This window comes from Echiichthys vipera (assembly GCF_963691815.1).
Source record: "Echiichthys vipera genome assembly, chromosome: 17".
NCBI lineage: Eukaryota > Metazoa > Chordata > Actinopteri > Perciformes > Trachinidae > Echiichthys > Echiichthys vipera.
Window position 1 is genome coordinate 9569622 of NC_139842.1, and position 16676 is coordinate 9586297.

Sequence of the window (16676 nt, forward strand, 5' to 3'; positions counted from 1 at the left end):
CAGTGTAACAAGTCAAAATAAAGCACTTCCAAAAATTAATAAGTCAGAGATACAGTGATGATAAAAAATAAACATAATTAGAAATGAATGATAAAAGGGCAATGAGGCCTTATAATACTAAGGAATTTATCTTCCAAAAGAACTGCATTTTTCTGTAGTTTCAATTCTCACCAAGAAATCTTCTCCTCTAAATGGATACTTCATACTCCCGCGTATCCTGTGGGAAAAGTTAGAAATCAATCAGTAAAAAAACATTTAAGACTATTTCAATATTAACTACTACATATAAAATAGTCCAAAGTCTCAATTAAAACAAATATGAATTACAGTAAAAAAAACAGTATCAATGTTATACATACCCCTGCCTCATAAAGAGGGTTGTTAAAGTCGGACTCGACTGTAATGGGACTGTAGGAGTGTGTGTGAGAGAGAGACTTCCAGAAGAGCGGCTTCCATTCTAGTCTGCAGATGCTGTGAGTAATAAAATACAAATAACACATGAGCACGTGGACAAAAGCTACAGTTTATGCATCGTGGTGCACTGAGATGAAGGAAAGTACAAACAGAGTTACAAATAAAGGATTTAAATGTCACCTTGGTTACCCAGGGTACTTACTTTGTATAGTACATGTAAATTCCTCCAATCAGGAGGATGACCAGGATGATTGGCAGAATTATTGCCAAAGCAATGTTCTCACTCAGGATCTGATGGGACGGCTCGAATGACTGGGACACTGAAATAGTCAATGTGTCATCACAAAAACAAACTTTGTCAGCTGTGATGCTTATTAATATAAAACGTCAAACACATTTTTTAAAAATGCTGCTACATCTGGAGAAAACTCTTCATCTTAGCAGAACAGCTCTTACATTTCCTTTGCTAGGTATGAATTGTCTGATGTAATATTTTAGTACTTTACGTGCATTAATTGCACTATAGTGAAGTCTGTAAAATGTTGGTTGTAAAATCTGTTGTATGTCCCATGTGTTCCAGTGTGCAAAAATACAAAAAACATGTTTATTATTGTAGGTGTGGATCCTAGTGTTGTTCATAATACCACCACTAGATAGTGCCAATGTAGGGCATTCAATTCCTACACGACTTAAATATCATTTCTAAAGGAAAAGAGAAAAGAAATCACCTTCTAATTTGTGATCATCCAAAAGCTCCTCATATGCCACTGTGTGAAATGAAGAAAAGAGAAAGAGAAGTCAAATAAATTAAAAATAATTGACACCCAGAAGTCCTAAATGCACCTTGCAGGATCTCATTACTGTATTTTCTATCAGATCTATACCCTTAAAGAACAGCTAATCTTGAAAACCTGTACAAATCTGGACACAGGGAATGAGATGTTGTGAGCCATTTTCCTGTTCTTTTTCTCGATCGAAAACTGTGTTCAAAGAAGGTCCCGAGACAATGATATGCTCTACTGTACCTTTGCAAAACGGCGGTGGGCTGTTCCACTGAGAGGGATGGCCGGGAACACAGCTGATAATGACCTCACCGATGAGTTCGTAGCCCTCATAGCAGAAGAAACGCAGAGTTTCTCCTGCCTGGTAGCTGTGCTTATACAAGGTTTGGTAACCATTGTCAGGGACCCCAGGGTTTGGGCATGGATCATATTTTACTGTTCAGAGCACACAAAAACACACACAGTCACATACTTGCTGTTAACTTGCAGCAATAGACAGACAGACAAATCAAAAAACAGAGTGCAGGAGAGGGACTTACAGACACATTTTGGGCTGCGGTCGCTCCATTTGGGGGTGCCAGTGTCTCGTCCGTGGCAAGAGATTTGGCTTGGACCTTCCAGCTGATAACCCTGGTTACAAGAGAAACGAACGACTGTTCCAACTGCAAAACCTGCTTCGGGGCGCACTGAGCGTGCTCCGTTGACCACCTCTCCTGGGTCAGGACACTGCTGGACTGTGGGGGACACAGTGGGACAGCTTTCAACTTGATCTCGCTATTAGACTTCATCAAAAATAGATCAGTCCAAAGAACAGAGGAGCAAAGGCAACATGGTCGACGATCGCATTGAATGCCTTGGACAAAAGATACAAAACTGCATGGAAATCGGTTCAATTCAATTTCCTTATAGTGCCAAATAATACCAAAAGTTATCTGAAGACACTTTACCTATAGAGTAGGTCTAGACCACAATTTATGATTTATTGAAATCTCAATTTTTACACTTGCGGGTCCTTTAATGTATGTCCCATTACTTCTCTCACCTTTGACACATGTGGGTGGACTGCTGCTCCAGGAAAGGTCCCACTGGCAGGTAATGATGTCAGAGCCACTGATGTCATATCCCGGTTGGCATTGATAGGTCAGCACACTGCCTCTCACAGGGGAGGAGTGGGACGAGCTGATCCAGCCGAAGTCAATTTGAGGAAGGATAGGGCAGGTGTCGTTTGGCTCAACCTCTGCACGACACAGACAGAGTGCAAAGAAAGAGATTAAAATAGGTTGTTCATGATCTCTTCTTCAGCTGCGGCAGATCTCACTTGTCGTGATAGATGTTTCAACAGACTTACTGTATATTTTAAATGTATGGGTTCAAGCTGTTTACACTTTGAGCCATAAATCGAGTCACTTACCACGATAATGAATGAGGAATCCCTGACTCAGGATGAAACTGGAATCATCTGGATCGCTCTGAAACTGAATGGTGACTTCCGATCCCCCAGACACAACCTGGAAACGCTCTCTGGACCCCATGTATTGTCCGATCACATGGGACATGAGGTCACGTCCGTCAAAAACGGTCACCACATCCGTTTGGCGAATATTTAAACTTTAAGAAGGGAAGACAAGAATAAAAAAAGAGAGAAAGGTTTCACTTCAGAGACGAGCCGTCCACCCAACTTTTCCTTTTTATTAGTCAGGACACAGGACAGAGAGGAAAGGGCAGGAGAGGCAGAAGATTAGATAAACCTCCAAGATGTTATCTGACTTTCTCTTCCAGATACAATTTAAATATGTGCAAAGGCTCTTCAGCATGTACAATCTGTAAATACACATTTATCCCAATGCAAACTTGCTATGAGAGGGAAATAAAACATAATGGCAAGAGTTGAAATTGTTTTGAAATTGTAAATAGATTTTTGTGTGTGTTCAAGTGCAGCTTGGTGTGTTCAAGTGCAGCTTGACCCGGCAAAAGCAAAGTGAGGCGACAGTCACCTGTTCTTTGATGTTGGTTTGCTGTGTCTGGGCCAGTGGTCCATGGCACTTTGCCATGTCAATTTTTTTTTAAGATTCAATAATTTAAATTATCTATAATACTTCATAGATCACATTGAAATCTAACAAGTCTATAACTCTGAGAATCTGCAAATCTGTTTATTAGCACAAGGGAGAAGTTAGTCAGTCAGAATAGGTTTGTTTTCACACATACCATGATCTTTACATAAACTTAACCAAGTAGCTTTGTTTCCTCAACCTAAGATTTCTGACAAAAAGCCCTGATGGCCAACTTATCCCATGTGCTCTTTAATGTATTTATACTTTTATCTAGTTGTTCTTTCACACAACTAAGACTATGAAAGTAAATAATGTCAAATTATTACTAGGGACATACATGAAGGGGTCTCGAGTATATTCTCTATCTTGTAAGGGGTCCTTGACTGAAAAAATAATCCGGGGTTGCTTTAAGGGCAATAAATTACATTGTGAGCAAATTTATTGAACAATGTTTCTGTGTTTCTGTGTTACCATTGCCCTTCAAAGCATTTTTGGCTGTTGGCATGTAAAATGTTATCTCATATGGTAGTATGAGGAGATCCTACACATTAAATGACACTATGATCCTCTTTACATTTTGTGCTCAGAGAATGAAGGTATATCTTGCTGAAACATCACAAAAATAAAGGCAAAACATCTGGTGTAAAATCTGTAAGATATTTGTGCTGACTCTGAATAGCAGGAATAGCAATAATACAAAATGTTGTATAATGTGGTATTAAAACATATACTATATATACATATAAATCAGGCAGATTGCCGACTGTGTGAAAAACTTTAAACATTATTAAATTACGTAATTTGTAACTTTTTAATTTCCAACAACTTAAAGTAGCAATACTCACATCTGGACATCTAGCTCAATGCGTTTCTCCTCATTGCCATGGATCTGCCACACACAGTCTAACCCCTTGGAGTAGCTCTGGGGCCAATCAGGAGAGAGGATGGTACCCGACGGCTCAGTCAACTCCCCTCCACACAGAGCTTCAGAACAGAAGAGAGGTTAGAAAGTGAAGTGAAGATGTGGACTGGGCGAGAGAGAGAGAAAATGATTAAAAGGGCGATCAAATATCAACAGAAGCTGGAAAAAGAAGAGGAGGAAAATGAATTATGAATGGGTCCAGAGAAAATAAATTAAAGACACAATCAAGCAGAGATGATAAAGATTTCAGAGAGGGCCCATAAAGAAGAGAGATGTGCTGAATAGTAAACAACAGCTTGCATTGTAATGAAAGGAGCCAAATGTGGCACTTCTATCTCCATTCAGTTTGATTTTGTTTGGAGGACGCTGACGACTTCACAAACGATGCCAGGACTTGCTCTCATACGTATGTCCTATTAAAACTGAGGCAGGAAACTGCAAAGCCACACACAGACACACACACACGCACAAGTGGTCATCGATTGTGGATTAAGTAAGGCTTGATTGCAGCAAAATGTGATGGAATAAAACATTGCATGTAAACAGTGGCATCGCGCACACACTTGCTCGGGACATTTTAACCATAGCATTTGTCAAATATATTTCAGTGAGAGCGTAACGGGCAGATATGAGCAGAATATACATGATACAGTATCACAAGTGCTCCCAACCACCAACTGATCCCCCGTTTTTTAAGCCATTGGATCAGTCTCCACTCTGAGGGAGACAGTTCTCTGCCATACATGGATGCTCGAGACAACCATGACAACTCCGACCTCCCACCATTCACCACTCTGTACTTCACTGTGTATGAGCTACAAGCAGACACACCACACAACATATGGCTTTCAGCATGCTTTTTGTTTGGTTGAAACTATAACACCTGTTTTTTCAGTCAGTGCCCTGACCCGGTGCAACGTCTCTGCCAGTTTTATATCTAGAGCGGTCTCTCTGTTGCTCTCACTTTTCACAGCATGCCAGCAGTTCAGCAGATGACACAGTCAGCGTGGCTAGTCTTCAATCCCAACACAATACAATTTGAATATTTATGAATCTAATGACTCTTTCGCTTCATGCAAAAACTTCTGAAGCTCAGTATGTTTTGGAAATATGTATTAGAGGACGATTTCGGGTTTAGCTAAATGCAGAAAATGAAGCCCAGAAACAACAGAAGGTTGTATTTCTGATGAAATAACAGATGCTCAATCCTGAACTTTACCTCTGCACACTGGCTCGCTGTCATTCCAGTGGGGATTGCTAGGGTCGATACACTCAATCGTCCCTGAACCTTGCTCCATGACAAACCCTGGAGAGCAGGTGAAGGTGACCGTGGTGCCCAGCTGATATGTGATGTCACTGCTGCTGAAATTTCCATGGGGCATGTAGGGCTCCCAGCAGTGTTCATCATCGAAAGCTAAAAAAAGAGAGAGAGAGAAAAATCAATGAAGTGCGTATGTGTGTAGAAAAAAAGTATTTTCTTGTTCCCTTGATTCTTTTTTGTATTCTCTGTGGTTGTTCTCCTGCTCGATGGAATCGAGCAACCATACCCAGTTAATTGAGGAGAGAGCAGTGTCACATAGGATGACCAAGAATCTCAAATCCTCTTGGTTAGAAAAATCTTAAGCAGTGAACGTCTCCAAAGCCTAAAATAAATCCCACTGAAGTGTGAGCAGACTATAAGCACTTACGTGGCTCATTATGGCCCTCTTTAACACAACAACAGATCAATGAGATGAAAGTCTTGCTTTTTTCTAGATGACCCATGAAACCCCATACCCAATTTAGATGTATTATATAATATATTAATTATCTAAATAAATTACCTATGTTTTATGATGATTAGAACGGTTAACCTTCCAAGAGTTTTTTTTCTGATTAAAATAACCTGTAACAAGTGACTTTGAGGCTTTCGAATTCTTAAGATTGGTGAATTCTGGTGATTCTATAATGAATCATATCTAACTTGTTTCTAGGCAGAATACTGTATTAAATATTATACCATAAAGACCTCATGTGACGCTGATTATCCAAAGTGTGTCTGCTCACCCTCGTATCGCAGTGCCAGAAGCAGAGGGATGGAGGAAGAATCCGCTGTGAGCTCCAGGTACAGTGTGGAGCTCTCACTCAGCAACCCACGTTCTGGGACATCATCCAGGTCTGAGTCAAAGAGCGGTGGAGACAGGGAACTGTTTCCACCGCGCACGATCAACCTGAGAGGAACAAAGCACAGAGATCGGCAATGTACGCTTGAGAAGATCGGTGCATGATATGATCAGTGTTTGAATACGTATTGCGTGAATTTGCCTTCAAATATCAACTTCAGCAAGTCAGATGTAACATAAAGGACAGAAGTGTAGAGTAAAAACATTTGACTTTGGTCAGTACTGTATCTATTACGGTAATTATAAGGGTATATTTTACAATTGTACATACAAGATAAACAGCTGGTAATGATCTGTGATGTTTGTAAAAGCCTGCAAGGGGAGGGTTTAGGAAAAAAACATTCTTTGCATTATGGGTTATGTATGAACCAGAATTTTCCTGGAAAGAAAAATATTAGGAATAAAAACACATCTACTTGTCTATCTGTCTATCAAATCCGGTCGCTTTAGGGATGTGAAATTTTAAATATATATATTTTAGGATTACGGTTTGGAGTTTTTTTTCAGTTTTAGTTTTTTGTATAGGGTTGCTCTCTAAAACCAGAGTCAGAAAAAAAACGATTCCATGAAACACAAACTTACTTATCATCATCTTCATCAAGCGCAATCCTCTCAAAGTGAAGGTGGAGTCTGTGTCCTTCTTTGGCTTCGATTAACCAGTGGCAGCTCAAGTTATTTCCATTACTGTGGTTGCTGACGGATGGAGGAGGTGGAGACAGTATCCGGCCCACTGTTGCATTACGAATCCACCCTCCACAAGACACAGCTAAGGAAAAATAATATCCCACGCATTATTTTCCACCGAAGTAACAATTACGCTGTTGCCAAAGACTAGCCAGTATTGGATCTACGTGAGTTTCACTGACCGACACATTGTGGCTCAGGAGTGCTCCAGTGTGGTTGTGTTGTGTTGACACAAGAAGCCACCTCATGGCCGCGAACCTGGAAACCTGGATCACAGTGGAAGTGTGCCTGACCTCCGGGATGGATGTCCGTCACTGTCACTCCGCCGCCCTCAGGAGACTTAGGAAACGGGCAGGACAGTAGAAAGGCTGTTGATGATACCGGAAGGAAAATTAATTAATTTTTTAAAACGGAAGAAGAACTAATGTCCCATAGTTCAAAAGGGACATTTTCTGTCACATTTTCAATATATTCTTCTACTGGTGGATGTCTACTCTGTGCACATGGAGCATACATTTTTAGCACCTGTCATCTACATTTGGACGTTGAGCTCGTGATCTCTGTGATGCTGTCATTCTATTTTTCCATCCACCTCCCCCATCACCACCATGATCGACAGATTGTCCCAGGTGATTCGGTCGAGTAGGAGCCGTCTTCCACCGGCTGTCTCTCCACCGACACACGTATCATCTATCATCACGGCTCGTCATTTTATGAGTCTAATCTCCAAGAGCGTCCTCTGTTGCTTTCTTTATTCCTGATGAATGTTGTTATTAACATCTAAATCATTTCTCCTAACTGAACCCACAGTATAAAGCTCAGCGTTGCTTGGATAAACAAAGGAGGGTATAGAGAACAAGCAGAAGAAAGTGCTGCTCAGAAATTCCACTAGCTTTTTATCTCAAAGGATAATGGCTCATTAAAAAATAAAGAAATTCATGAGTTGAAAAATGTGAAGTAGAGTACTGGGATACCTATCCGTGTTTGTTCAGTTTCTTGATTATTTTTCATTTGCCCCACAACTAGGTGTTCATTCCAGCCACATATTATGGGGACAGATTACGTTAGTTTTCAGGTTCATAATTGGAATTTGGATTTCCACTAAAACATGACTCCACGCTGATGTTCAAAAAAACATTACTTTTCTCATACTGTCAGTCTGAATATACCTGTACGCTGTCTAAAACGCTCTGTTTTTGCGCCTGTCTCTTTAATCCCCCCTCCGAAAAAACAACAACCCAGTCTGCTGTGATTGGTCAGTCTTTCCGGGTCTTCCACATCCGTGGTTTCGGCATCTCTGTACTACCATTGCAGCCGGGAAATGACTGTGATGGCTCTGTAGCGACACTTGCTACCTTTCGTGAATTGAGTGCTTTAATACTTTCACAGTAATTATGTAGCACCTCGACATGCTTTATAAACAACATAGACATGGAGATCTCACTTTTTGCAGTATGGGACCTATAAAACTCCTACATTTATAGAGGAAAACATTAATCAGTAAAAATCATCTTACTATTCAATGAGAAAATAAATCCAATGTACTAAGGGGAAAAAAATGCTATTTGTAGTTATTTACCTTGATAGTGGAGGCTGAACACACCATGGTTGGTCTGTCGGAGACTGCGATAGTGTATGTACACCTGATTGGTTGTACTGCGAATCACCTGCCCCTCTCTCATCAGGGTCTCATTGGCTAAGAGCTCTGGCCCTAAACCTCCGTAGCCCATGATCGTCAGAGACTCTTTCTTTGAAAGGTTAACCTTCCTCACCTAGAGGGAGAAAATAAATGTTATGTAAATCAAAGTCATAATATGCAGCATGTCCTGGCAACTGTCTTTTATGAATAAACTTGCCAGAGAATTCAACAACACACTCTTCAGCCTTATCCAGCTCATGACTTACCTATTATATCTAATCATAGTAATATTTCCCTGTTAAGATGAACAAATGAAAAACTTAAATAGTGAGTTGTGTGGAATGGTCTTAGTTTAATCTAATAATAAGAGGTATTATGTTGTTCCACTTGGGCCTTGATTAGCTAAAAGTTAATACAGTGTACTTGACCATTCTGCTGCTGCAACAATGTTACAATTAGAATTATACTGCACTCCCATGTGGTCACTGCTACATTTTTTCTATGCATCCAATTACAGATGATATATCTTCTCAACGTAAACCCCCAACTCTGCCACGATTTATTATTTAACACGCATTTTTGAGTATGTGTAAGAGCCATTCATTATGTTGGTATGTTTGTTCATTTACAGCTCATGTCAGTTTGGCCACAGGTGGCAGTGCAAATTAGGGTGGCAGGTAAAAGCCTGTATGGTGCACAGGTGCAACAGAGTGCCTATTACTCATGGGTGATGGGGAGATTGCACGGTTTTTACCATTCGCTCTCTCGCTCGCTTGCATGCTTACAGCTACACCACACAGCTGAGCCGGTCATCACATCACCACAACGTCTGTTCAGTATAATGGTAATGTTTGCTGTTAGGTAGCTGTCGATTAAACGGGAAACTCACCCAACAGCGTGTCAAAAAATGGTCTCCTGCTCAGCTGAGTGACCAAATGCTGGTTGGGAAAGTCGCTACAGTATATTTCAAAATTTGCATCTAATCTAACAGATATTTGAGATCACATATATAAAAAAATCGAATTAGGTTCTTGTGGCTCTATTTTTCTATGCAAATTTTCACTATGACAAAAAAAAAAGTATTACGAAGCTTATTTAAAGGTGAATGATTATGGATCCCTATAGGACATAACGCATTTTACCTGAATTTCCACACCATAACCTGCATACACAGTGATGCTGTAGGTACATTCCAGAGGGGAAAAGGATGAGGATGATGATGCAGGCTCTGGTGACTCGACAACATCTTCCATTGCTGACAAAGTTTCATTGCATTGCACTGTGAAAAGTGGGAAAGGGCAGAAGAAGACAGCAAACTTTTAAAATGTGTCTCTCTTTTTTACCTAACTGATATTGTCACAGCCAGTGAAATTGATTTTCTGGACTCAAGATGCACTGTGAAAAGAGAAGTCAACATGCATACGCCAATCCACATCTAAATCAAATCAACTGTTCTCACCCCCTTAAAGTGAAATTCTGGCGCAAAATCATCCCATGGTCTTTTTTGGCACTTACATACGTCAAATAAGCCATCGAAACACTTGTTACGTGTATGAACGGGCTAACACTGATTAGCTCGGGCATTACGGTGAAGGCATTCAAACGGCTTTTATATCTACTAAACTTGCGGCTTTAATGCCATCACCGTAATGCCCCGAGCTAATAAGTGTTAGCCAAGTCCGGCTGTTAGCGACTCTCCGTTAATAGTTGTTACACAAAAAAAACTGTCTTGATGAATAAGTTTATTATTAGTATAATAGCATATAATAGTATATATATATTTTATGGCTTACTATGATGTAGGCAGAGTTTTGTAACGGAGAGTCCAGAATAACTACTCTAGTATGCTAATAATCACTTGTGTTGGTTGTGATAATTAAAGCTGTAAAAATATACATTTGGCACAACACTGCCACTATATTTTGCCACTAACATTTCTGCGGGCATTAACATTACACAGACAGAAGCAGATGAAGCATAATGCTGTTGCTTCCCGGTAACCTTGTTTTTTGGATGAGAAATGATGGGAGCCGTTGCTGCTGTGAGCCTTCAGTGATGTGAAGATGAGAGAGAAGTTACAATGTCTTTTATTGAACTCTGTGCACTATTTGTCCACGAAGATGCCTCCTACACTCCTGATGATCTAGAAGAATTCGTGGTTATCAGAAAATCTTTAGATGTGTACAGAAGCGCGTAGGAAGCATAATACCCGGTGCTGGTTGCTCACGATTTATTCAAGGTTCTGCATTAACTGAGGCTTGTGAATTTGTGCTGGAATTAAATGGTTACTCAAATTAGAGGGTGACAGGCCACACATACCTCTCTTGCTGCTGTCAGATGTAGGGTGATGCTGTAGTGATTTAGTAAACTTAAAGACCTTGATCTTGCAAGCAAACATCATCTGACTGATGCTGACAAGAATTATAACCATCCAGGTCGGTCTCTGCTTGGCTGCCATTGTTGTTATCATCAAATTATACATGTATTTCTAGTGTGCGTATACATGCATTTACTGGCTAAGGATTTTATAAAAACAGACAATAATATTGTGAACAGAAGAGCTTTTTTGTGATTTTGGAAAGGTCTACTTGTGCAACATGCATCCTTCAACAAAACACAACCTGTGCTATTTCAAGGTCAGTGGTGAGAGATGCAAATTATAGTCATCCTTGACACCAAAATAGCTGTGTATTGCTGGATAGCCAATGACACACCCCCTACAGTGCAAATCAACAAAAATGCCAGATGAATAAAAGGTAACAACTCCAGGAAAATCTCAACTCCAGTGCAAACCTCTGTGGTAAGCAAACGCTGAAAACATCTACAGGATAGAATTTCTGTTCCTGCTCTGGACATTTACTAGTTTTATGAAAACTGTATCACATGGTAATTGCATCCATTACTGTAGTTTGGGTTAGTGCTTTCGAATGAGAATAAAAAAGGTAACATAACTGTGAACTAGCAACTGTAGGACATTTGTGTGTTATTGGTAGGACATGTTATTGTTGGGTTTATTGGTTCTAGATGAAATGACCAGCAAGGCCTTTTAAAAAGACTCATACATATTTCTCTGTATAGAGAAACAGCAAAAAAGTCTGGATACTGTTTTTGATGCAAAATGCTTCAAAGGCCCTGTATTAAGCTTATTTCCAGGTCCACACTTGTATTTTGGGTTTTTACTAGAACATTTCTACAAAGCTTTAATGTTCACAAAACACTTAACTTTTCTCATACTGTCTGTGTGAATATACCGGTATTCACCTTCTGCCTGAAACGCTCAGTCTTAGTCTCTGCACTGTCATTGTAGCTGGGAATGACGGTAACTTTTTACCCATGTATATAGTTGTGACATCACAAACATACAGAAGTCTTGGCGGCTTGTTTAAAGGCACAGTTTCTGAGGCTGTGTGCATTACTCTTTGGATTGGGCAATTTAATACTTTCTTCAATACTTTGTATAGCAACTTGACCTGCTTTATAATCGAAAAAGACATGGGATTATAATTTTCTACAATATGGGACCTTAAAGTGAGTTGGCTGGACCACACCCACCTTAGACTGGTCCTGCGTGCTGTCTACATATTGGTACTATTGTGTAATGGGGACCAGAGAGCAAAACTCTAGCCAGTCATCAATAGGACTTTGTGTACCACAGGGGTCTCTTCTACTTTTTCTACTTCACTGAAATTGTCAAAAATATTCACATATTATTTGTGTGAGGCTAATTGTATATTTATTCTCACAATAACCACCAACTACTATTGTTAATCATATTGAATCTCAGACAAGTCCAGGTGCAGCACATTTCTACCTCGTCTTTGGGCCAGTGGGGCAGGGAAATACAATCTGATCCTGATGATAACAACTTGGCTTATAATCACTAAGTGGCAGTATGCAATTGTCAGTAACAGGCAACACCAATTAAAATGGGTAAAGGAATTCCTACCCGTGAGCGCTGCCTTGGGTGAAGCTGTGGTGTATTGGGTTGCCCTACATTGAATTATTTTATTGACTGCATGACTGAAACTGCTGCTATGCTTCGGTAGAATCAAATTATTGACCACCGGTTGTAATACAAATGGCATCTTATTGGGAGAGGAAAGGGCTTTACAGTCCATTTGGCTAACAATAAACAGAAAGAGAAAAGCAACCTAACACTTTTCACTCAATAATTAAATAATTCAGCTGACGAATCAGCTGAAAATTCTGGCCACTGAGATGCAGCACTTCTCTGCAATTGAAACAAACAGGATTTGAGTTTAAGACTGCATTTGTGTACTTTCCTAATTCTTTCAGGCCAGAAAATGGATAATAAGCTGTGTTGACAACACACAATGTGCATTTTAAAGTATCTGTCTTGCTGAAAAATAGTTGTGCAGATTGACACCACTCTTATTTCTGTGCAGTAAATATGTAGTTGGAGCCAGCAGACGATTAGCATTAGCTTAGCACAGCATTAAGGTTGGAAACAGTGGGAAACAGCCTGCTCTGTCCGAACATAAAACGTTTGACGACCAGGACTTATAAAACTCACTAATTAACAGATTACCTTGTGGGGGTGATATGCTGGAATAGTTCTTGGCTTGGACCAATAACTTCCTGAAATTCTGCCATATAACTGGACATAGGCCAGCACATATAGCCCAATGTAAATCTGTTGTTGAAATTACAATTCCCAGTAAAAACACAATAAACTCAATGGAATCACAGAATAAGAAGGCACGCACACACATAAACCTCACTGATCATTCATCTTCTCGCATTACATTTCTCTCCCCACATCTGGTGTCAATCAGACCCCACCCCCGTTGCTGTAATGGTGTCTTTTATTTCATGACCATAATGAGTAACAGCTCTCATCCACCTGCAGTGAGAGCTGCAAAGGTACCCCAGCCAATGGAGACGGCATACTGTTGTTTCACTTGAGTCCATTTTTGACAGGGATGCTATTCAGTTCTTCACCACTCCCTATTAGTATTCTGGTCATGATGGCATTGTTGACTGAGTGATTTGTCATATTAATTCTTCTATTCTTTGTATGATATTAGGACAATAACAGTGCTGATATGAGTATTTATCTGAATTCAGTCAATAAGTTGTTTTCATGCTCACTGATTAAGTTCAATTTGTTTGTTGTGATAATTGCTAAAAGACAAAGACTTTATTATTTTATTCTTTTTCATTTAACATGACAATGGGAATGAAGAGGACACTAATAGCAAAGGTGTCATGTGATGATAAACAAAACCCAATAGAGTCCAAGCCCCCTTGTATGCTTCATATCTCACATTTTAAAAGCATCAAAATAAGTCACTTGCTTCTGTTCATCTCCACACATCGTGCCTGTTGTAATTGATATAGACCTTACTGAATTAATACATAAGGGACCATCAGTGTACTTCATAAAAAGAGCTACTGTATACAGTACAGGCAAAAGTGCAAATTGCATACGGTTCAGTTGGCCACTTAGGTGCCCGCAGATATAAAGATCCTAGAATTTCCAGATTTCATTCAAAAGGATGATAACACTGTGCTGTATTTTCTGGGTACACCAAATGTGTATCTAATTTACGTGCCAGCCAACCTCACAATGATCTAAATCAAAGATGCACATGTCTATGTAAGACTTATTCTGTACAATGCATGCAGTTCAGGCTGGTAGGCCAATGTGCTTTCCTGCTTTAGGTTGTGGAGAGACAGGGGAGAAAAGATGGTTTCACAGACTACTTTAAACAAGAATAAAGCAGTGAACTTCATCATCCTCATCAGCATGTAGTGCAATTTCTCTTTGTCCCTCCAAACATTTAAAGCATGAATTCTGAAAGCACAAGAAGCATTATTCCTGCAGAAACAAGACTAGAAGTGTATGCACGCATTTACGTACTTTAGGTGTTCTCAACTCATATTGTTTCGAAACATTAATGTTCCAAAGTCCGTTTTTAGTAAGCTAAGAATCTAAAAGCATTACTTGATATTGAATATGGTATTATTAGCATGTAGCTATTTTGACTCTATAGCGATCTTAAAAATGAACAATAAGTCACTATAGAGTGGTTATGTTAAAGTGTTGCGGTTATCTAAAAAAATATTAGGTAGCCTACATGTACACCTCTTTTTTTTAACCAGTAAGTCACACTGTACAGTAACCTGTTGCTGCTTCATCATTAATATTTTATAGCTGTTCATGTTTCCTTGTCCGTCAAGATGTCCTTGTTACTCTTTCTTCAAAGAGAGACATAGAAGAGAAACGACTGAAGTTGCGACGGGAACCAAAGTGATTCGGCATCAGCAAACAATACAGACTCAAGGAAAGTCAAGTGGTGGCATGCAGGTACCTGGCATGTGCATTGTGGTTATGGTGGTCGTGGTAATAAGCGTGGTGGTTGTTTCCTCCTCTATGGGTAGAGAGGACATGATATTCCTTGATCCTGTCTGGCTTGCAGCAGAAGAGGAGCTGAAAGCTGTGGTGAGCAGGCCTGGTGATATGACTGTCGCTGTCGACTCGGCCTGCCCAAGCCCAGGCACAGCCTGTGTCGGGTTGGTGGTGGTACCTGCAGAGTCCAAAGGTTCAAATCAATGTGTGTAATTTCCAGTGATCAGTCACCTATATAGTTCATCAGGTGCATTAAGCTTAAAAAGCATAAAGGCCTGTGTTAATGTACCTGTGCTAGCGGAAGCTTCTCCTAAGTTTTCCTTACTCTGCAGGGCGGCATGGATCAGGTCGCCCAGAGGGTAAGAATCTGGGGTTGATGTTGGTGGTGTATCGGGCTCAGGAGTCATAAAGCTCATACCTGAAATAGTCAGGAATAATTACTGCTTTTGTTATTTGCAAACATAAATAAAAACAAACCTAATTAGCAGGGCGGGGAAAGCAAGTGCATAGATTATATCACGTTTCTCTTGATTTCAGATAAATAAACTCTGCATAGTCCATGTTTATGGTGGAACAACAAAGGTGCATGCTAAGAGAACATGCACACACACATACAGTTACCTGAAACTATGTGGATCATGGTGACAGAAAGCATCACAGCAAGGCGTGTGAACCCCATGGCTTTGGATGAAACTGAATGACCTGAGCAGGTGAAAGAGAGCAGATGGATTAGGCAACTATTATATCATAATGTAAACAGAACAATTACTGTATCTTGTATACTGTAATGTAATTGCTTATTAGAAGCTTGTAATTACTGAATAGAGGCATAGACATAATCCCTGGTGACTGGAGTGCTAATTAATATCAAGTTATTAGTGATCTCATTTACAACACTCTTGCAATCCAGGTACAGAGCATATGTTTACATCACATAGGCCACAATGACTCGGATTAGAGGATCATTGCGATGTGATACTGAGCTCAGCTCCATCAATCTGGAAAATATCAATTCAGTTCATAGATGTAGAAGCATAAATGACAATGACATAAAAGTAACTCGTATAGGAAAAAGAGCCAGGTACGCATCGTACACACGGTGTAAGGTTAAATATCCAGCTTTCCCCTGCATTTTCTCACCCAAATCTGCAACAACATGAAAATGCGCTATTCAAAAATTCCCCAACGAAGCCCACCCTCAGCGCAGGTACCCTCTAAACCTTATTCTATTATCAAACTGTTAATGGTAATGTGTCCAAAAACACGTCCACTGTTAATCGAGGCGTTTCCTCGGTGAAAATGTCAGCCTGGTGTGTGACAAAATGATGGGGCTAATAGGAGGCAGCATCACTCGCACCTCCCCCGGCCCTCTTTGTGCGGAGGATGATTTTTGGCATCAGTCATCCCTACTGTGAGACCAACAGCCATCTCAGCAACGTTGAAAGGTGCCTGCCGCTTACCTTTGTCTCCTGTGTTCTTCTACTCGGACTGTATCCTGTTGCTTTAGGCCCCGAGAACACGGCGGGGTTTGTGCTGGTGGTGAGGTGCCACTAGCTGGTTACCGTGTGGTTGACGCATTCGGCTATGATGTGAGGGCATTTGTGTTGAAGCTTCAGGTGCGCTCTAGCGGGCTTACGCGGTAACTG

At 40.3% G+C, this 16676-nt stretch overlaps 1 protein-coding gene across 1 annotated transcript; it reads right to left on the reverse strand.

The window, feature by feature from the left end:
• Positions 1 to 148: 148 nt before the first annotated feature.
• sez6l2 (seizure related 6 homolog (mouse)-like 2) lies at positions 149 to 16616 on the reverse strand. Its single transcript, XM_083930902.1, has 19 exons — positions 16491 to 16616; positions 15652 to 15732; positions 15320 to 15448; positions 14993 to 15208; positions 9800 to 9936; positions 8598 to 8790; positions 7201 to 7386; positions 6917 to 7100; positions 6219 to 6382; positions 5392 to 5586; positions 4096 to 4234; positions 2608 to 2804; positions 2239 to 2433; positions 1736 to 1930; positions 1440 to 1631; positions 1143 to 1181; positions 617 to 734; positions 360 to 471; positions 149 to 217 (listed from the first exon to the last, which is right to left on the reverse strand). The coding sequence occupies exons 2-19, from the start codon at positions 15707 to 15709 to the stop codon at positions 188 to 190; spliced, it is 2679 nt and encodes an 892-aa protein (XP_083787028.1). The 5' UTR covers positions 15710 to 15732; positions 16491 to 16616; the 3' UTR covers positions 149 to 187.
• Positions 16617 to 16676: the final 60 nt, after the last annotated feature.

What these genes read in the sequence shown, in the direction of transcription:
- sez6l2 (XM_083930902.1), bottom strand. Translation starts at nt 15,709, where the DNA reads ATGGGGTTCACACGCCTTGCTGTGATGCTTTCTGTCACCATGATCCAC. An exon ending in AGAAGCTTCCGCTAGCACAG is followed by an intron (nt 15,209 to 15,319) that starts GTACATTAACAC and finishes TGGACTCTGCAG; the next exon opens with GTACCACCACCAACCCGACA. An exon ending in CCGCAGCCCAAAATGTGTCT is followed by an intron (nt 1,632 to 1,735) that starts GTAAGTCCCTCT and finishes TGCTCTGAACAG; the next exon opens with TAAAATATGATCCATGCCCA.